Below are 22433 nucleotides of genomic sequence, written 5' to 3'. Positions count from 1 at the left end.
ATAAATCCATATCTAATTCACACAATATGGCATCGGGACATTAGAAAATACTCTTCGTGTCGCGAAACCCTCAGAGACACGTCTGACAACAACTACTGCGGTTTATAGAGATATTTCAATAGATAGGTGAGAGATATTTGAGGGGACAATTAAAAAAATAACCTTGATTAAGACAAAGATTTGGAAAGCCGTCCCAGGACAAAAAAAATGAAGAGAAATACAGTTTTAATTTGAAGTCTTCATTTCCCCTTCAGTGTTGGTGGCAGCAGATGGTTTCTGCAGCGCTCTCAGTCCCACAGCTAACACCTCTTCTTCAGCGTAGGGAATAACAGGATTGGTTAAAATGAACACGGCTGACCTTTTAATTAAGTACACGGGACGTCGTGGCTCTGTTTTAATCACAGGAAAAGTATTCTCTGTCCTTGGCTCTAGTTTCATCATATAGTACAGACACAGGACACACTGGCTTGGAAAGGGTTTAAAACATCATAATTATACTAAAGATATATAACAAGCTTCTGGAAGAAACACTTACTTTTCTTCAGCTTCTTCTTTTTTTACAATGCATATATATCAATCTGAGGACATTACATTATTACTGACATCAAGCTTTCTACCATCTATACAGTACAAAATTGTCACAATTCGTATTCATTCATCTCAGTATTTTCTGTTTCTCTTGACAAAATGGATTGAATTTTACTTTGCATGATCGTCAAATCTTTGTGTTGGATCAATTCCTGCTGTGGATATACAGTAGAATCAGGCTTTCCTATTCAGTCATTTCTTGTGTCTACATGACTGTGTCCACATCACATTCCCAACAGTGAGGGCAAGTGAGCCACTGGTGAAGTTAAAAGGCACACAGCATGAAATATTTTGCTTTAATCCTACTTCCTACTGTACTTTACCTGCTCCAGCACATTATATTTAGGATCAATTGTTATGTTTTATGTTTCCTCCTTATATGCAGCGTCCCTCTGATTTACTGTCCTGCAGCTTCAGTCCAATTTAGACATATGTTACAGCTACAAAGACTGTTAAAATACTGTAGTTACAAGTAATCTACCCTGTGGTGAAACTAATTGTTTTGATGATTGTCGATGACACTTTATGCCCTTACATCCTATTTCATCATGAGCTTTACCCAAATTGATGTTTTTTCATTAGTCATTTCCCAGTTCAAATATAACAATATGCTTAACTCAAGGTCCACTTACTGTCCTAGCTTTTTAACTGCATCTTCAATTGGAGCACAGAAATGCCGTTTTTGTACTCTTAAGTTAAAAACAGGAAAGACTACAGCATCTGCTGTAAATTCATACAGTGCATCTTCTAAATTAGGAATTCAAGAAGAGATCATTTACTTATTAAAATCAAAAAGAAAACAATGAAATGCAACACGTGTGCTAACTTTTGAGTGACTAAGTTCTGTATCCCATCATTAAAAATATGACATCTTTGCTTATTTCATTTTTATTAATCTTTTAATGTTCATGTTTTACTTTCCTTAAAGAGGAAACTACTGAGAAAGAGTGCAATCCAGGTCAATTTATGTACTTTTTGGTTGGTGCTTTTTGGTTTTAATTGTAGTTTATTGTGGTAACATTTTATTTTATGTGTTTTTAGATTCATAAGAATTTTCTAGGAAGTTTCCTGGAAAGAACAATGTGATCTTGTGCTAATTAGTAAAACAGAGTTCAGCTGTTCCAATTGATTCATTCCAAATAAATGCTTAGCTTATAAACAAAAAATATTTTTGAGTGATTTAGTGATTGCATTGCAGGTCAGAACATTCAAAGATGTGGAGTTTGTCGACGGGTAAGCATTCAGTTCAACATATATGAATAATATCGATTGCAGTAATAAATAAATTACGAATAAATACTTCCTTGGGATTAAAAGGAGACGTTCTTTTCAGGAAATTCTTCTGGAAATCATCCAGTCTATATTATAGTATAGTATATCCAGTCCTCTGTGTCACCTATGATAATATTAAAGCGCTACTGTATGGCAATAAGTTATCATATTTATTAATGTTTGTTTTTTTTAACAGTGGTGGAATGTAACAACATTTAACAGGTATTTGTACTTTACTTTAGTCTTCTTATTTTTTGTCACTTTATACTTCTACTCGACTACACTTCAGAGGCAAATATTGTACTTTTTACTCCACTAAATAAACTACAGCAGCTACAGTTACTTTACAGATTCAGATTTTACACACATCATCATCTTATAATAGCAATATATTGTTCTACATTATAGGACCCAACATTGTGTATAGTTCAGCTTACATTTCAATGTATTAGCAATACTAATCTAATATACATAACATAATACAAAGTATTGTGATTTCACTTTAGATATTTTAAGTATGTTGTGTTTGTAATATTCTGTAATTAAGTAGCTTAAGGATTTGACTTTTGCTCGTAATGGAGCGTTTCTACTCTGTGTTGAAAATTTCTTAATGCATTAATGCAACTTGCGATTTTTATGTTGTAGCCGACTCAGTTTTAAAGCAAGAGAGAAGATACTGGCTTCTCGCCTAAGAGATGAAACTACAAAACCTAAGGAATCCATTGGTACCAACAATGTCATACTAGCTTGTCGCAAAGGAGGATAAATAACGCTCCAAACTTAGGCTAAATTTTGGCGAGGAAAAACTGGCATGGCCATTTTCAAAGGGGTCCCTTGACCTCTGACCTCAAGATATGTGAATGAAAATGGGTTCTATGGGTACCCACGAGTCTCCCCTTTACAGACATGCCCACTTTATGATAATCACATGCAGTTTGGGGCAAGTCATAGTCAAGTCAGCACACTGACACACTGACAGCTGTTGTTGCCTGTTGGGCTGCAGTTTGCCATGTTATGATTCGAGCATATTTTTTATGCTAAATGCAGAACCTGTGAGGGTTTCTGGACAATATTTGTCATTGTTTTGTGTTGTTAATTGATTTCCAATAATACATATAAACATATATTTGCATAAAGCAGCATATTTGTCCACTCCCATGTTGATAAGCGTATTAAATACTTGAAAAATCTCCCTTTAAGGTACATTTTGAACAGATAAAAAAAAAAGTGTGATTATTTGTGATTAACTATCGACAATCATCCCTTACAAAAAAGAAGTTTATTCAAGTGTGCTATTAGTCTACTTCTTTTAAACTTAAAATAAGAGAGTATACTTTTTCAGTTTACTTTTTATGTACTTATCAGAGATAAACTTAACAAAAGTACACATAAGTATACTTGGCTCATACTGACAAGTATACAGAAAAGTCTTACACTTGGCTTATAGGCCTTTACTTGTACTTTCTTCTTTAAGTCTTTTGATCGAGATAAGAAAAGTATAATTTAGTATTCTCGCCTTATAGACCATAGAAAGGTATACTTGGCTTGTAGTCGTGCTTACTTTTTTAATAGAGTAGCCCATTAAAGTTTTTAACTCCGGATGGACATGTTGTAAATAAACTTGGGATGCTGTTCATATATTTATTTTGGGATGTAAATAAATCTGGTATAGTTTATATATTATATTATATTATCATTCTGTGATATATGAGTTATTAGAGGAGAAGTGAGAAAGGGGTAAGGAAATATAAGTTTTACTTCTACCTACTCCTTTTACTACTCCTTTAACAATACACTATTACTCTTGTTTTGTTTGTTATTATTTTGTATCTGCTTTTTATTTATTTTTATGTTCGAAATAAAGTCTTTCATTCAAGTGTGTATGTGGGGTTGTTAACCTGTATACTTTTATACCTTTTGATTTCAATGCAATTCCTCATTCAGTGCACCTGCTGTGTGTGTGTGTGTGTGTCAGGTATATGCAGCTTTAGTCCACCATCTAGTGGCAAATATATGACTCAATGCATTAATGTGGCTCACACCAGACCGACCACCGTTTCAAATAAGCAGCAGACCTGTTGCATTTATCCCTTTCACTAAAAAAAAAAAAAAAAAAAAATCCGATCTCCTTGGACAGGTAAAGAAAAGGAAAATTATGTAAACGCACATTTTCAATTTTAACTCTTTGAAATGAAGTTCAAAGAAGCCATTCAGTGTGTGACCCACATTAAAGTGAGTCATATCACCGCAGCTCAGCTCTAGTGAAGAAGATGATGATGGGGATCATCTCCATCATGCCTCGCTCCTGTCCCCATGCCTCCTGTTTACGTTCATGTGAGCCACCACGCTCCTCTGGCTGCCAGCCACGCCGCGGTATTTATAGACAAACAGCCGGAATCATCACTCAAGGAATCCTCGCAGAAATCCTCCTCAAAACCTCTAAAAACTTGGACTTGGAGTGAGAAGCGCCTGAATTTTTTTTTTAAGATCCTCCACCTGAAGGATGAAGGAGCGCGCATCACCTCAACCTCAAGGTAAAGCTGCTCAAAATTCATCAATCAATTCATGACTTTATTGATATGTTTTATCCTGTCTGCGCGTAATGCATCAATCCTCTCCCTCCAGTGAACATTTATAGACATCTTATTCATCTATTGTTATGACTGCTGCTGCTGCGTGTTTTTTCCCTTTTTCTTTTTCCACTTCAACTCAAGAAACAGCATCCTAATGAACAGGATAGTCAATGTATTCCTATAAAAAACAGACCTGCAGCTGCACACATTAGAACTAGTTGTTCCAGTATAGGCTCCACACTGGTTGCACTAATTAAAGGAATTAAAATTTTAACTTTAATGACGCCTCTTGCAGCAGTGCTTATTGTGTGTGTAGGTGCACACTGCAGTGATGCTCTCATCTACAAAGCATGCCTCACCAATGCTGCCATTCATAATTCATTTTGTATAAGTATACCCAGATGTCATGGATTCACCCAGCAAAACCATCTTATTTTGTGTTGCACCTGCTGCTTTTTTGAAGTTGTGTGCCTGTTGATACAAGTGTCTTGACATTTAATTCCCCTTCAAAACTCACCGATAATACTATTTGAACTTGCACGACTAGAATCAGAGGCAAGCACGCCCATCAGCAAGCATAAAAAATAAAAACTGCCAGCATCAAGCCATCCGTGTAAATGTGCTCGCTGACCTTGTAGCCTCTCCCGGCTTTCAGATGAGCACTGTGCTCGCCTCTGAGGGTGCAGAGCTCAACTCAGACTGTGTCCAGTTCATATTTGAGGAGCCCTGCTGGCTGATGTGTGAGTCACTGAGCCTTTTGCTTTCAGCTCTCCCACATTCAGTCATCTTCCCTTTCAGAGTCGGCTCAGTGGGAACAACCTTGTTTCGTCTGTCTCTGACTGGCTCGCCTCAAACTTGCTGTTTTCCAGCCTTGCCACCTCATCCTCCCTCATATTTCTCTGTCTCAGCTACACACGAACATTCACGCTTAACTGGACAATGGCAGCAACCAACAGGGTGATGGTTTTACAGGTCTGTTATTTTGTGTTCTGGAAAGAAAACATGAGATTAAAGCAAGATTAAAATCTCACCCCTTTGACCCACTTTGTGCACAAAGCGTTATTAACGCTCACCAGTATAATTACGGGTTCTATTTCTGCATAGCTAATGGTTCAAAGCTTTTGCTCATCCAGTCTTAATGCTTATATCAAAGATCTCACATTGCTGAGGTGATCATTTAGAAAAAGTACAGTTACATGGTGGCATTCATTCTAGATTTAAGCTGTAAAATTAATTTTTTGATCCGGGAGCTATCAGTTTATCTACAACATATTTCTCCATAGCCACAATTGTAACAGTTATTAATAGAAATGTGAGACATTGAGAGGAATCAACCCTATTCTAGCTATTGGAGACTGTCTGGTACAGTGATTCATCCTCCAGGGAGCAAGAATATCTGTATAAATTTCATGGCAATCCATCCAATATTGTTGAGATATTTCAGTCTGGATCAAAGTGGTGGACAGATCAACAGACCAACATTATACTCCCTAGAGTCAAGCTTCTATCAGGGCTAAAAATAGACAAACAAGAGAGGGGACAGACAGGATGTGAAATGTTTCATGAATGTGTTTTTCACTCATAAATGTTCTTCCTTTTCTTCCCTTTCCCCCCCCATTTGTAGCATTATGGTGAAACTGCCAGCTACCATCCTCTGTAGAGATGCTCACCACTTCAGACCAGTCCCTCTCCCGCTCCCTCACAACCGACCTCCACTCTCCACCCAGCTCTGGTCCAGGTGGATATATGCACGTCCAGTCCTCCCTGTCCCTCCCCGAGCCTGAGGCCTGGAGGATGCCCAGCTCCACTCCCCGTCATGGCCTGGCACAAGCATCCCGCTCCAGCTCCCTGCAGGTTCCTCACGCCCTCCCTGAGTACCTGGGGCTGCCACCTCGAGCCGCCAGCTTTGACGTGCCTTGCGATCAGGAAGAGGGCTCCGATCAGGGTTCAGGGTCTCTAAGCCCACACGGCATGCAGCGGCGGCGCGGGGGACTGGTGGAGCAGAAGGACATCATCATGGCTCACCAGGCTCACAAAATCCAGAGCACGCCACAGGCCCGCAGGAAGGAGTGGGAGTGAGTATAAAAGAATTTCAGAGGCAAAGGACTCCTCTTAAATTGCATGTGTAGAGATGATACATCTCCATGGAGGAGGATGACAGTGCCAGTGAAGAAAGAACACACATACTCAAAATGCAGTATGACTTTTCAACCTGTTTTAACCTCTTTGGTTGGTCCGTCATTACAAAACACACACTGTGAAGTCACTACTTTATTTTCAAGGTCACAAAGCTTATAAAGATATAAAATATGTTATGCTGATGAGTGATCGCATTATACTATAAAAAAATTGAATCTTTTATGTCAATAGTTCAGTCACTAATCCTTTTTCATGGCAGACACTTTGACTTGTCATTACAGAAAAAAGCATGGGTGTAATTAATAACATTAATGATCGCTCCACTCCATCCAAGTGTCCCAATTTGGTTATTGTTATTAATTGCACCTGTTCTCTTCCTGCTATGATGCGTCAAACCGTCTGTTGTGAAAATGACTTGAAGAAGTGTGACATAATGCGGCTTCAACAATGTAAAGCGAGCAGATACAAAATACAATACAATATTTGACATTATTGCTTAGCTTTAACCGGAACTAATCACTATGTTTTTACATTTTTTATCAAATGACTATGTGTAAAATGAAACATGTAGCTTGAAGCACTGAATCCACAGATAATTATCATCCAACGCTTCAGGTTCCTCCAGCTGTTTTGATTCTCATATCGCTCTCATCAACGTCGTTTAGCAGGTTTAGATAATCCCACTGTACACCAGTCTATCTGCCCAGCACCAAACAGCAGACATACAGAAGTTAGCGACTAGCTGGTGAATGTAACTGAGCATTTAGCGGCTAAAGAACCAAATATTTCCCCCAAGAGTAGACCTGTTAGACCTAGTTTTTGTCTTAAATATAACTTTAAGTCAGACTTGCTATAGACAATTAAAAGTATGTTTTGCATAAAGCTTCCCTATGAGTGACTAATCAGACTCAGAACCTGATTTATTTGCCATGTACGTGTGCACATACAGAGTTTTTACTATTTTTTTGCATCTCTCACTTACACAGAAATAGAAATAACAGCTATAGGGACAAGGACAACAATAAGGCTGGACAATAAAGGTAATGAATCGATAGGACTGTTATGTACACAAGTGTGTAGGTGTATATATATATATAGTACATAAATATATATAAAAAGCACCAATGAACAACAATAAAATACAAAATGAAAACCTCTATCTACAAGTCAAGTGTTCTGTAAGTTTTAAACAATACAAATAGTGCAAAGAAATGTCGCGCAATGCATTATGGGTGAAATAAGACACTTCACAGACGAGAAAAAAAATGGCGGAGTCAACAGCAGCAGCTCTTAATACATCCCACAATGCAACAGCAACACCACCTTCTTCTTTTAATACATCCATGCAACAGCGACACCACCTTCTTCTCTCTATACATCCATGCAACAGCTACACCACCTTCTTCTCTTTATACATCCATGCAACAGCGACACCACCTTCTTCTCTTTATACATCCATGCAACAGCGACACCACCTTCTTCTCTTTATACATCCATGCAACAGCGACACCACCTTCTTCTCTCTATATATCCATGCAACAGCGACACCACCTTCTTCTTTTAATACATCCATGCAACAGCAACACCACCTTCTTCTCTTTATACATCCATGCAACAGCGACACCACCTTCTTCTCTTTATACATCCATGCAACAGCGACACCACCTTCTTCTCTCTATATATCCATGCAACAGCGACACCACCTTCTTCTCTCTATACATCCATGCAACAGCTACACCACCTTCTTCTCTTTATACAGCCATGCAACAGCGACACCACCTTCTTCTCTTTACACAGCCATGGACACCACACCAAGTATATATATAGTATATATATAAAAAGTAACAGAAAAGGTAAACAGCATAAATCGTTAAAACTGTTAAAGATGTTCAAAGACAAGAATATGGTACAATAATCCAAAAAAGGAATGGATAAACAGTTGAAATAGTTAACTGATCTTCTCACAGATTGTTAGTTGTTGAAGTTCTCACCTCAGGCTTAGCTAACTTTCCTACCTCAGACTGTCAGTCTTAATATTTATGCAACAGACAGACTCAGACTAGTATAACCTGACAATATAAGACCAGGTCTAAGACCAAGACTAGAGCTAGACTAGACTAGAACTAAGTTCAAGCAACTGGCCCTTGTTAGGTCTACTGGGATGCTCATGTTGCTTTGTGTTGACTGGTAGTTTGTTTGCTAACATTAACAAACAATAAACCGATAATAACAATAGTGTGGTCCCGTTCTATTTAGTGTTTCACAGCCGTAGTGAGCCAGCGTGCACAATACTAGGACCCTGGCCCATCGAGAGTAAAATGGTACAGGGCCATAATTAATGTTATTAATTACAGCCGTGTTTACCCTGCAATGATATGTCAAAATGGTTGCTGTGAAAAGAGCCTATTGTTGATAAATGGAATAATGTGAAATCATCGGCAGGACTGTGTTTCAGATGGTTTCACGTCACGCATGTGCATCCTTGTTCATGAGCACGAGATACTAACAGAACGAGGGCCCAGTCTTGTTGTTCCATAGTGATTCCAAAAGATTAACGATTACTTTATAAAGTAACACACATATTATTGTTCTTTTGTTGCTTAGATACAAAGTGGTTGTTTCAACGGGTGCTCCATAGTAGCAATACATATGCAGATTCCTTTGTTTCCAGCATTGTTATAGTTCCAAGCAATGAATCACCAAATCCGTTCCCACTGCTTTCATCATTTGATTTGATCTTTTTTTAACGCCTGTGTAACATTGTTGGCTGCGGTTTACTGTAATCAGATACTGGATAGCGTTATTAATGGCGAAGCTGAGGGTGCTTGCTTGGGAACTTTTGAACTCTGGAGCCACATCGCTCTGATTATCTGCTTCCCACCACTTGAATGTGGAGTGGTACTCCAACGGCGTTACCCTCAACCCACCAACAAGCCCCCTCTCTCCTCCTCCTCCTCCTCCTCCTTCCTCCATCCTCTGATTTCTCTTAACTTTACCTCCACCGCCCACACCACATCTACTTATCTACTGTCATTCTCTCTCTGGCTTTCCGTCTTTTTCTCTTGTGTACGGACATTCGAACATGGGACTAAAGTCAGTTTTTTGGTCCTTGATCCCTGATGTGCATATTCTCCTATTTTCAACCTGCAAGTGTTGACTGCAAGAGCAACTAAAAGTACAAAATATTAAACGAGGGACTAAAAAAATTACAGCTGAACATTGATTTCAGAGCACTACTGTACATGTATTGTGGTTATTTGTCCATTAGGGGATGCTAGGGAATCAAAGTAGAAGAGCAGCAGGGAACAGCATATGAGCAGCGTGATCAGCAGCTGAGTTTGGACATCGTTGATTTTTTACATCTTGAAAACTGAAATATTGATAATATTTTATGAAATTGTTGGATGAAATTTTAGAAAATCAATGAGTGATATTGCATTTTCTGCTAATATGAACTTTTGAGAAAAGCTTTTTTTTTTTCTCACAACAGAAACTTTTCAAGGTTCACTGATGAATTGCAACGTTTTGAGCTTTTTTTTTTCCTACCAGAGTTGTAAGATTGCTCTGAAACCATAATGTTAATAGTTTCAAGGTAAACTGTACACAGTGTCACGGCAATCTGCAATGATATAAGCGGCGGTTTATTGGTCGAATCAAACTGACATAACTCAGTACTAGAGGATGTCTGTTGCTAGGGAACAGAGAGAAAAATAAAATGCTAAAACCACTCCAGTCAATGCTGGATGAAAGCCTGTCTGCAATTATATAAATGCTCTTCAGGTCTGGCACAAAGTACGCCCATTAACGTTTTAACTCGCAGTGCATGTCACATGCAGACTCACTTCATCTGTCTTTCCCCTATATATGGTGTTTCTAAAGATGTTTTCTGCTGGACTATGGACATAAAAATACATACTGTGGCTTTCACATCCCTGTAGTACGGCACTAATGTACCCCAGTGTGACTCTGTGTTGTACAATAAGTTCATCTTATTCAAAGTTTGGTCAGGCCCAAGCAAACTGATATGAGCTTTTGTGCTTTTTATCCGCTAACAGTTCACACAGCTATTTTTAGAAGCCTTTGAGTAGGCTGTGAGCAAGAGCAGAAACAAAAGCCAGACTACATCTGGTCATACAGTACAGTGGATCATCAGCGTAGTGACGGTGCTGTACAGTCAGATTGAATCTTGTTTGTCCAGTGACCCTGATGGAGGGGAGGTGTGCGTGTGTGTGTGTGTGTTTGTGTGTGTGTGTGTGTGTGTGTGTTGGGAGAAACAGATTTCTGTAGGAAGAGGTTGCTCTATTGTGCAACATAGCTTTTGTTGGCAGAAATGAAAAGAGCGGAGCAGGAATTCAAGAGAGCGATGTCGCTATGGAAACAACAGCTAAGAGAGAGCAAGACATACACATGCAGAGAGAGAGAGAGAGAGAGAGAGAGAGAGAGAGAGAGAGAGAGAGAGAGAGAGAGAGAGAGAGATGTATCCTACTGTTTGCAAAGATGGACAAATATTTTTGTTGGGCAACATGCAAATAGATGATGTTTTTTGTAATGAATGCTTATTTTAGTATAGAAAGTGGAGATGAATGTCTTGCAGATACTTGCATTATAGCAAACTATGCTGATTGCTGATTGTCATCCTGCTATTTTTACATTGTGCACTGGATAGGTCAGTCTTTTTGTCCTCCTCTCCTGCTTTGCATGAAGTGACACCCGCCTGCTTCATGCAGATTAAGGATGAGGAGGTAACAGAGTCATGGCAGAGTTTTTGGGAGTTCACTTAGGGACTTATTCATAGATCCTGTTAAATGGATTTTTTTTTCTCTTCTCCCCCAGATCTCGACTTGTTTGCCAAGCATAAATTTGTCACTCTCTCTTGGCTTGCTTTCACAATCCCCCCCCCCCTGACTGAGCCCTTGCTCGCTGCCCGTCTGCACACTGATACCTGCATTGTGTCAGTCAGTAGCAGAGGGAGATATGTTTTTGTGTTTTTTTGTCATCTTAATTGTGCTTATTTGACGTGACAAACAGCAGCCTCGACGGCGATTGAATAATATGGTGTCTGTGGGGGCTGAAGTGGTCATCTTCAGGAAACAGTGGGGATTGGAGGAGAGCAGCAGATGGAGCGAGAGAGCCCAGTTGCCTAATGAGGTCTCACTTTGTGGCACTGAGTGTGAAAAAGACCCTGCTTTCTTCTCTCTGCTCCCTCAAAAAAGGGAGCAGCCCTAAGATCTATTTCATGCTCTATTTTTACTCCTGACTTTTGCTCCAATATTAGCACAATGGCCTAGTTATAGATGTTTTTTAATAGTCTAGTCTCCATTAATGAAAATATGACAATGCTGTCTGACTGATCAAATGGGGGGAAATGAGTCTATAAATCACCTTTTAGGTCTTTTATTGCCCTATATGCACACACTTGTTGCCTCTTGTCTGTGCATTGTCTCTCCTTTTTAGTATTAAATATATGTCCACACCCCTTTCTCTTCCCACTAACATCTTTACATAATTGTTTTTGAACCCACACACCTTACTGTATATAGGCTTCTTCTTTTTTTTTTTTTTTTTTTTTAGAAAAATGTTTTTGTTCATCCTCAGCAAACTCTAATTGCTATGGTAACAAAAATGTATGTCCCTCCTCCCCAACCAGCTTTCATTCAGATGGATTTTTGAAATCATGAAATATTAACAGTGGGAGGAGGCTATGTGCTCCTGGCTGCCTGATCATTTTTCCTGCAGGTGATCAGATTGTAAGATGCGAGTCAAGCAACTCTCTCGCTACGTTTTCTGCCTGATTTAGAGAATAACTTTAATGTGCAGTTTTTTTTATAAAGAATCTGGTTTAAGACGCGTTTGCACGAGCTTCCTTTCATTTCACGTGAGATCTTCCTTTTTTTAATCAAGTTTACCTGCTCGAGAAGATGCGTAAAGTTTGCCAAGACTTCCCTCGGATCTCTCCATCTAATGACCGCATGCAGAGTAGTTTGTGATCACGCAGCTTTTTGTCAGAGCAAAAACGAGCTTTGGATGTTGATAGAAAACTGAAAAGGTGTAAAAAAACTCGGTGGATCTTTTTTTTTTTCTTTCTTTCCTCTCCCTCCATCCGAGTTTAGAGACGCGCGTAAAAGTTGTCCAGAGCTGATTGTAACAGATGGGATAATGCACCTGAAATCGCACATTAAGTAAATGGATTTTTTTGCATAAAATAGAAGTCAACTGAATGCTTTTTTTCTGGTGGATATGGAGTGATAGGAATCTGCAACTTTTGTGGGAATTGAAGAAAACCGGATTGAAGGTGGATGCTTTTTTTTCTCGCTTAGCTCCACTTCACATTTTTCTTTTTACTAGAAATCGTCCTGTAGTGAAACCCTTTCTAAGTCATCTCTTGTTGTAGAATGGCTCGGTTTGGAGACGAGACGGCTCCCTGCAGCACGGTGGACTCCGGAGATGGAGACGTGGAGAAAGGAGAAGGACCGGATGCTGTTGCTGCTGGACTGACCGCCTCCATGAAACAAGCCAAGGCTCAGCGAGCCCGGACCATGGCTTTTTACAACCCGGTGCCACACCGGCAGAACTGCCTCACCGTCAACAGGTCGCTCTTCATCTTCGCAGAGGACAACATCATCAGGAAAACGGCAAGGCGAATCATTGAATGGCCATATCCTTTCCATAAAAAAAGCACGTTTTAAAGTTGTCTTTTTGTTATAACCTCCTGGGAACCCAGTTAAAAAGTGTCTTCCAAAAAACTACTTTTTTTGTGATTTCCATCCTATTTAAGGTTTAAATCTTAACAATTTAGGCTTGTTAAACTTTATTTTTATTGTCCACTGTATAGTGGACTAGAGGACTATTTCAGTGTGAAAAGACAAAAAAAATGAACAGATTATGGCTGTAGTAGTGATATTAAACCAAGAACACATTCAAATTGATTAAAAAAAAACACATCCCATATTTTATTTTTATTTTTTATTTATTTAGTCTTTATTTAACCAGGAGTAAAAACTCATTGAGATTAAAAATCTCTTTTCCAAGAGTGTCCTAGCCAAGATATAGGCAGCACCACAGTTACACAGTTGCAGACATAAAACAAACATAACAATTGGAAACGAAGACAAAGATATATATCATAAGGTATCAAAAAAACATTCATCAAGACCACCAGATGACACCAGATTATATCACTGGAAAGCCTAGGATGTCCTCTTTACAATACACCAGGGGTTGATAGAGTTGGTCAAAAGAGTAAAGAGGATATGTATGTGGACACTAAATTTCCACTACAGAGGACACATGTCAATGGGCTGGGTCTCAGGAGGATATAGTGCATGTTGTCAGTTCAGCACCATGGACAGCTACAGGCTGCATGTGAAGCCTGCAGCATCAAAAACAATTCCCATTCACTCCTGAATGTTATGTCTAATACAAGTACAGTTTCTAAAGTGCAATCTCAGATGTGTTTGTGGCTCCATCACATATCTGCCTCTTTGTTTAGTGTTTGCTCATCTGCATAAAAACCCTCATAATTTTGCTCAGCAACTTGCCCTGATTTGATTCATCCGTGGGCTCCATGTGCTCCAGTGTTGGCAGAAGACAGAAAGTTAGCATGTGGTGATCATTAGAAGCAGCTCTGCTCAGCTGTGGGGGTGGCATGTAGGCACATCTCTGCTGCCTTTAGTGCTCATTGGAATATGAACCCGGCCATGAGTAGGTGTCAGTTCAAATCCAGCAGGCAGCGTTTTTCTGCTTCCTCCTGCTGCAACAATTTATCTCTCCTGAACTTCTGCAGATCTTAAACAAAAGATTGTCAGGGAAGTTGTTTTTTACCAGCACCTGCAGCAAATTCATATAACGTGAATGCAGAGTGCAGGCAATATTTACGACCAACCCAACAAGCCAAACAAAAAGAATCTATTAGTGCTTGTCTTGGTCACTTAAATCTATTTATTTTTATTTACTTTAATCCTGATTTTCTGATAAATCATGTGCATATTTAGACATTTTTTAAAGCAGTTCAACAACATCACCCAGTTGCCATATCTACCCACTGCTCCTCCTGTCTTACACCCCCCTTTTAGTGCAGCGTGCCAGTCTCCCACTGTTACCTAACCACAGGCTCTGTGTGTGGGAGTGGGGCTAGTGGTCAAGACTAGCTGGCCACTGGCAGCACGGTAATGTTACTGTCGGTATCACAGAGGCAGAGAGGTATGTGGGAGAGAGCTGGCCAGTAGTACTGTGGTGGATCGTGGGCTGTAAAAGCAGCACATGTCAGAGTATTGACTGGGTGAGACCCAGATTTTTAGCTCACAGCGTCCAATTTCTGAGATCTTGCAAGTGGAAAACAGATTCAAATGCATTCATAGCAGCGGTGTTTATTTCATTGTATGTTCCTGCACAAACACATTGGAGTGTTGCAGTAGGATATTTCTCTCACAGGTGGTTTAGAAGTTGCTGGGACTTGTGTTTTGCCTAATGATGGCCATAATCTCTACACTATGGAGTTAAGTTAAAGGATCATATTAGTGCTCCTGCGACAGAAAATTAATTAGCAAGTGTATTGATAATTGCTTTGAGTCATTTTTTTAAGGAAAAAAAAGTAAAAATTCTCTAGTTACAGCTTCTCCAATGTGCTTTTCTTTGTTATATATCATTGTAAATTAATATCTTTGTGTTTTTGACTGTTGGTCAGGCAAAACAAGATTGAAGATGATTGGAGTCTTGGACATTTTTTGCGATTTTCTGATGTTTTATAGATTAAATGATCGTCAGATTAATGCAATCTGAAAATAATCATTAGTTGCAGCTTTCGTGTATACTTCACATCACTGCTGAACAGATTTTTAATGTATTTTTTCTACCTTCCAGACAGCCATTGGTTTCCATTCATTTGCATACAACACAAAGACCTGTAAGCACACTCCTAAATCTTTAATTAATTATCTAATCCATCACACTCAGTTAAAAATGTAACTTTGACAAAATAACTGCAGACTTGACGTTGACTGCGGTAGATTACACATCTCAGGAGAGTTTCAAATGTGTTTATTGAGCCGTTTACTTCACATACAGATGTCAATACATTTGATCAGTTGATAGACAGAAAACATAATATCAAACATTCCCTAAATCCAGCTTCGACCAGATGATTAGTGTATTAATCGAGAAAGTAATCGGCAGATTAATCACTAATGAAAATAATCATCAGTTGCAGCCTTTCTTTGATTCAGTTGTTGCTCTATTTTACATCATATGAAACCAAAGGATGTGTTATAAATGCAGTGAAAAATATAGAAACAACAACAAGAAATAGAGAAGAAAAGGCAAAGTAGAGCCCAGATAAATCCACCCTGTCACCCTATTCCACATTTCAAGAGTGAGTCAGTTGATTTTTCGTACTATACTAAAACAAACAGCCGCTTGGAAGATCAGAAAATATATTTAAATATCTAAAAAAACCAACAGCAGGGTTAACTGTATGTGATTCATCCTAAATGTTCTAAAACATGCTTGATCTCTGGTCTGCAGGTAACAGGTAGTGAGGTACAGGTACTGTGGAGTGGGCGAGATTTTATAAGTATTTCCCACTTTAGCTATTTTCAACTGCCTTCAATGGCAACAATGTGGACCTGTCAGTGTGAGTCAGTGTGGGTCCCAGAGGCCCCCATCGCAGCACTCCTCTGTGAGTCAGTGACCCCATTTCACTGAAGGCAGGAAAATTAATAACAGGGAGCAGCTGCCTCATGGGAACTCCAGGGGACTGAAAGTCACAAGCACATGCAAGTGTTGGGGCACATATAGTCACACGCAGTGCATGCTGGTTCACACATATGCACATATCCATAGGGCCCATGCATGGACACACACACACACACATACATATGTTCCAGCCGTGAGGAAGATGTTACTCCTGAGAAAATATAGAAATAATGCAAAAGCTTCTAGACTTAAAGGTCCCATATTGTAAAAAGTGAGATTTACGTGTCTTTTATATTATGAAGCAGGTTTAAGTGATATATAAATACTGTTAAACTATCAAAACACTCAATCCATGGAGAAACACACACAGCCCGTATTCAGAAATTGTGCGTTTGAAACAAGCCGTTCAGATTTCTGTCCATTCGTGATGTCACAAATCTACAATATTTAGACCATTTCACAGTTTTTAAACGTAAACATACTAAATGTGTCCCAGCTTATTTCCTGTTGCAGTGTATGTGAGTGACATCGGCCGACAGGATGTAAACATGGACCCAAACTGTTTTCTAGTAACGCAATTCTGTTGCCATTCCGTTGAAATGTGCTAAAACGGAGCGTTTCAGACAGACGGTGAATACAGGTATATTCAGACAAACATGATAAGAAAAATAATGTGTTTTTTGAACATTACGGCATGTAAACATGTTCTAGTAGAAACCCAAAATACAAGCATGAACCTGAAAATGAGCACGATATGTCCCCTTTAAGGTGAAATTTAAAATCTACAGAAAACATCCAGACACTTCAGTTCTGTCTTTAGAGTCACATCAAGAAAATACAAATGTGCAAGAAAAATCACTCTCAATTAAAGGTTGCAACTGCACAAATCAGTCCTGGCAAGTAAGCAAGTTTCTTGCAAGAAATGTTCCTATTCAACAACTGATCGCGCAGGAATACACTTGAAAAATGTGGATTGGCAGATTTGAGATTTGAGAGGTTGAGATCACAGATTTGTGATTGTTTATAGTTGATTCGAAAATATTCAAGTAAAAACAAATGTGTAACAATTTTAAGGCTGCAACTAATCATTATTTTCATTGTTGATTATTATGTTTATTAATTGATTAATTATTTGGTCTATAAAATATCAGAAAATAGTGAAAAATCTCCATCACAACTTCCAAAAAGCCCAAGGTGATGTCATCAGTTTGCTTGTTAGCACTCAAAACCTCCCAGATATTCAGTTTATTATCACACGAGACAAAGAAAAGCAGCAAATCATCACAACTGAGAAACTGGAACTAAATGATGTTTGACAGTTGTGCTAGAAAAATTACTTAAACGATCAGTTATTTTTCTGTTCATCCACTAATCGATTAATCATTTCAGCTGTAAAATATTTTAATGCGAGATTGCAGCTTTCATGACATTTGTTTATTATTTATTAGCACATTCATCATTTCATTAGGAAACATCTAATTCAGAACATAATATGTGAATCTTTCAAATTCAACTTTCATATATTTTCCACAGAGTCTCATATTGTTTCTGCAAATTCTCAGAAGATTTTGCATCTCATTAGGGCTGCAACTAATGATTACGTTTTACGATTACAGTTTCCTAACGATTATGAAATGTTAAAAAAAAACTGCACAAAACACCCATCACAGTTTCCCAGAGCCCGAGGTGACATCTTCAAAATATGATTTATTTAGTTTGACCAACAGTCTGAAACAACAAAGATCTAAAGCACAAAGAAGCAGGAAATGTTTTGGCTATTTTCTGAAAAATCAATCGCTTGTCAAACTTGATTATGATTAATTTTCTGACTAATTGTTTCTGCATTACGTCATTTATACAGTCATAAAAACACATGTAACTCTAGCGTCTGTTATTTTTATGTTTAAAATGCAGTTGAATGTGTCATTGCTCCTGTTTTATTAAAGATCATTTACCACTATCTGGCAATCAACTCAAAATCAAACAGTTCAAGTCAAAACCTTGACTGCTCTTCTTTATTAGAAAAGAGGTAATACTGTGAAGACACTAAAAGTGATGTACTGTATAACACATACTGTGAGGTGTCAGCTGTATGCAGTGAAAGGAGTTATGAGGGCTGTTTGCAGTAGTTGGTGTAGTTAAAACCAGCCAGGCCAAGGTGACTTCACTCCCTCCTTTTCCCTCCATAACCTGCCTCTTTTTCCTCTTCGTGAAAAGCACTTTTAAAAGCAGGTTGCCATGGATACTGCAATCTCTCTAACAGATTGCCTCCAATACCAGAAAATATGAACCATGCCATAATTCATCTGTCATTTAATCATCCATCCATCTATGTGTTTTTCTCTCCTTTCCACTGAACCACATGCGCTTTGAAGTATTTGTGGAATTTAGAATAAATACTGTATATATACGGATAAAGAATAACACAGATGGTTACTGCTGTTAGTGTTTTTGGACATTTTAAGCTCGTTCAATTTATTAATATGGGGATTTTTTTTTAGCATCACTGTTTGTGTAATGATGCATGGTATATTGTCATTTGCATGTATCAGCATTTGTTTGTTTTTATGTGCTAGTTTTCTCCTTGTGTTGTGATAAAAGGACTTTCCTTAACTTTGCGGCCTTTACACCATTTGAGTACATGATCCTGGCAACTATCACCGCCAACTGTGTTGTTCTGGCCTTGGAGCAGCACCTCCCTGGAGAGGATAAGACCCCCATGGCAAAGAGACTGGTGAGGACAAAATCAGTTTTCACATCCTTGACATATAGACGGCGTTGTGAGCGACGTCATTTATGTGATACAGATACCAAACAAACCAGAATGACTGTTTTTGTGCATTAAACTGCAGTAATCACAAAAGATCCAAATCCCCCAAAGTACTGTAAAACCTCCCTTTCAGTTAAGGGTGCTTACTTTGCTATTAGCATGTAGCATTTTAAGAAGGTGGTGGAAAGTTTTGCACAGAAATGGGTGAGAAAGAAATGCCTGTTTTAATGAAAGATAGCTTACACTGTTACTGTGTTAAGTTTTTGAAACATGAGGACAAATGCCACATACAAATTTACCTTCTGTGGTGGAAAGTAACAAGACAAAGACGAAGACTTAAGTTCATTGCTTAAGTTTAATTTTGAGGTACTTCTACTTTACTTGAGTATTTTCACATTATGATACTTTACACTCCACTACATTTATTTTACAGTCACTAGCTACTACTGTTCCGATTTTATATGTAAAACATATGGTATAATCAGTGTATAAAAATTGTTTGATTAAGAATGGTATAAGTTGTTAAAATTAGCTCCACCTTGACAATAAAAAAATGCACACACTAATGAATCAGCAATAATATTCCAATAATCTATATGTGATAAATATAACACTCTGAATGGGGCCATTTTCATAATGAGTACTTTTACTTTGGGACTTTAAAGGTCCCATATTTTAAAAAGTGAGATTTTCAAGTCTTTTATATTATAAAGCAGGCTTAAGTGCTTTATAAATACTGTTTAACTATCAAAACACTCAATCCGTGGAGAAACACACACAGCCCGTATTCAGGTTTTGTGCGTTTGAAACAAGCCGTTAGGATTTCTGTCCATTTGTGATGTCACAAATCTACAATATATAGAACATTTCACGGTTTTAAACGTAAACATTATGAATGTGTACCAGTTTATTTCCTGTTGCAGTGGATGTGAATGACATCAGCTGACAGGAAGTAAACATGGACCCAAGCTGTTGCCTAGCAACACAATTCCGTTGAAATGTAGTAAAACAGAGCGTTTCAGACAGAGGGTGAATACAGGTATATTCAGGCAGACAGTATGAGGAAAATAAAGTTTTTTTTTAACATTAAAGCATGTAAACATGATCTAGTAGAAACATACAATACAAGTATGAACCTGAAGATGAGCATGATATGAGACCTTTAAATACTTTACATTTAGCTGCTACTGTAATACTTCTGTAATTTTATTTAAGTAGGAGTGTAAATATAGGACCTTGACTTGCGATAGAGTAATTTTTCATTGTGGTATTGCTACTTTTACTTAAGTAAAGGACTAGAGTAGTGAAAATGTCCATATACAGTATAAGCTATCATGAAATTACGGCAGCGTATTTCTGCTGCACACACTTTCCTTGATTGTTTGTGAATGGGATATATCAGTCGATACGGTACACTATTTATGTGTGAAGCCTGCATGTACACATCAAACCCAACAGGTTGTAGTTCAGACTTCTTTCCTACAGACTCTGCTGACCTGCTTCTTGTACATTATTTCCGCAGGAGAAGACAGAGCCGTACTTCATTGGGATCTTCTGCTTTGAGGCGGGGATCAAGCTGCTGGCCCTCGGCTTTGTTTTCCATAAAGGCTCCTACCTGCGGAACGGCTGGAACGTCATGGACTTCATAGTTGTGCTCAGTGGGTGAGTGACGTCAATTTTGTCTCTATGACAACCTGGAAGTGAGAAATGTTTGTTGTAAACATTGTCAACAGATAGCAAAGTTACTACTCGCCAAGCATACTGGTGAAATCTGTTTTTGGAGGAGGAACAAATATCAGTTCTCTGTAATTAACTTTTGAACATGGCTGTACACTCTGACGGCGAGCCAATCAAATCAGAGCAAAGCACTTAGACTTTGGATTGGCAGCAGTGTCTAAACTTCTTGCAGAGCTTTCCGCCTGTTTTTTTTCTTCTGTGTGGATGCTTAATAGATCTTCTTCAAAGCAGTCGTAGCTGGGTGAAAGCACAGGTGTGACTAATATCATTAACGATGGCTCACTTCCATGTAAGCCATTCATTCCAGTGAGCCAGATATGCACAACACCAGGACCCCTGAGCTGGCTCACATCGTTCACATTATTAATTACACCTGTATTATTCTTACTGTGGCATGGGAAAAAAAGGCTGCTGTGAAAAAGGTCAATGCTGTTAAATGAAGATTAAAGTGTTATTTTTCTTGTTATTAATGTGTTTTTATAGTTGGTAAGGTGAAATTTGTCCCATTATACCTGATACTAGTATTTTTTTCTGCTAGGCTACTCCTACAATATATAACCTATTATCACTGCCAAGCTACTGTACATTCTCAGCTATTGTAGCTATAGTAAAAGTGTATTGCATGACTACATTTTAACATGTCTTTATGTTGGCGTTGTCGAACTGGAGCAAAATCATGCACTTACATAACAGTGCAGATGACGTTACTGTTACAGAACAATGGCAGCTTGATATGGATTAGCTAACATTAGCTCTGCAGCTAGCTATTGTACAATTGGCTACTTTACAGTTACTCTCTTTATACCGCAACAAATTACATTTGTTTCAGTGCTGGTGCTCACAGTGTTGGGTTTGTGACATTTTTTTTAATTTATGTAGGCATTTATGAAGTCAAACAGTCCATCCTGTCACCTTTCTGTGCTATAGCTTCTATTCCACAAGCTTCAATATTTTTCTCATGTATGCTACTATTCATCACTCTAAAAAACTGAAACATGATACTTGGTATTTTTGTACATATTCTTAGTAACATTGTTAGTACTGATGTTAAAACAATGATTATTTTGCTTGCATTCAACAACATCTCCCATTAGTCTTAGACACAGAAGTTCTCAAAGCAAGAAAAGCTAGTGGAGCAGAAGCTAGAAACTGTAGCGCTGAAGTGGAGTTTGGCTTTCTGTACAGGAGCAGATTGACTAGTGATTAAGTGTTTCTCTAATGCACTGCTGTGTTTGCATATGACCGGTAATGCATTGCCATATGTCGTGGCTATATGTTTGATAAAAGTAGCTGGTGTGCAGTATTTTTGGGTAAAAACAGAGGCTCGTCAGCAGTGCTGATAAGTTATGTGGAGGTCCATTGCTGTGACTGTGTGTCTTCCACTACGCAAAAGCTGGGCACTGTTGTTTTGAACGTGCTTTAATCAAACAGGAGTAAATAGTGCATTTGTTGGGGACTATTTTTAGCCACGGATCAGTACATATTTGGTGCTCTCTTGCAGTGGTTCCCAAACTTTTTTAAGTCAATGACCCCTAAACTGACAGAAATTAGACTACTAACCCCAATTTGATAAGATTTTGTCCCAGGGTCCTCCATCTGATAGGATTTTTGCTTTTAGATGTGTTATTACAGAAAGGGTAGGAAAACCATGACGAAAATAGTCA

At 38.4% G+C, this 22433-nt stretch overlaps 2 protein-coding genes across 5 annotated transcripts in view; both read left to right on the top strand.

Moving 5' to 3' along the window:
- The first annotated feature begins 3974 nt into the window (after positions 1–3974).
- On the top strand, positions 3975–13317 carry LOC141777336 (uncharacterized). The gene is made up of 3 exons (XM_074651500.1): positions 3975–4394; positions 6058–6508; positions 12964–13317. Exons 2-3 carry the CDS (start codon positions 6096–6098, stop codon positions 13256–13258), a joined length of 708 nt encoding a protein of 235 aa, XP_074507601.1. The 5' UTR covers positions 3975–4394; positions 6058–6095; the 3' UTR covers positions 13259–13317.
- Positions 13318–18839: 5522 nt separating this feature from the next.
- Positions 18840–22433, top strand: part of LOC141777335 (voltage-dependent R-type calcium channel subunit alpha-1E-like) — a 55369-nt gene continuing 51775 nt past the window's right edge. For all 4 annotated transcript variants that reach the window (XM_074651499.1, XM_074651497.1, XM_074651496.1 and 1 more), the window contains exons 1-2: positions 18840–18996; positions 20555–20694. In XM_074651499.1, coding sequence (XP_074507600.1) covers positions 18904–18996; positions 20555–20694 — 233 coding nt within the window. In that variant the 5' untranslated portion in view covers positions 18840–18903. The remainder of the gene's footprint in view (positions 18997–20554; positions 20695–22433) is intronic.

Source organism: Sebastes fasciatus, chromosome 11 (genome assembly GCF_043250625.1).
Source record: "Sebastes fasciatus isolate fSebFas1 chromosome 11, fSebFas1.pri, whole genome shotgun sequence".
NCBI classification, from domain to species: Eukaryota; Metazoa; Chordata; class Actinopteri; order Perciformes; family Sebastidae; genus Sebastes; species Sebastes fasciatus.
The sequence above is the reverse complement of the archived record's forward strand: the minus strand, read 5'-3'. Positions and strand labels throughout refer to the sequence as shown.

What these genes read in the sequence shown, in the direction of transcription:
- LOC141777336 (XM_074651500.1), top strand. Translation starts at nt 6,096, where the DNA reads ATGCTCACCACTTCAGACCAGTCCCTCTCCCGCTCCCTCACAACCGAC. An exon ending in GCCCGCAGGAAGGAGTGGGA is followed by an intron (nt 6,509 to 12,963) that starts GTGAGTATAAAA and finishes CTCTTGTTGTAG; the next exon opens with AATGGCTCGGTTTGGAGACG.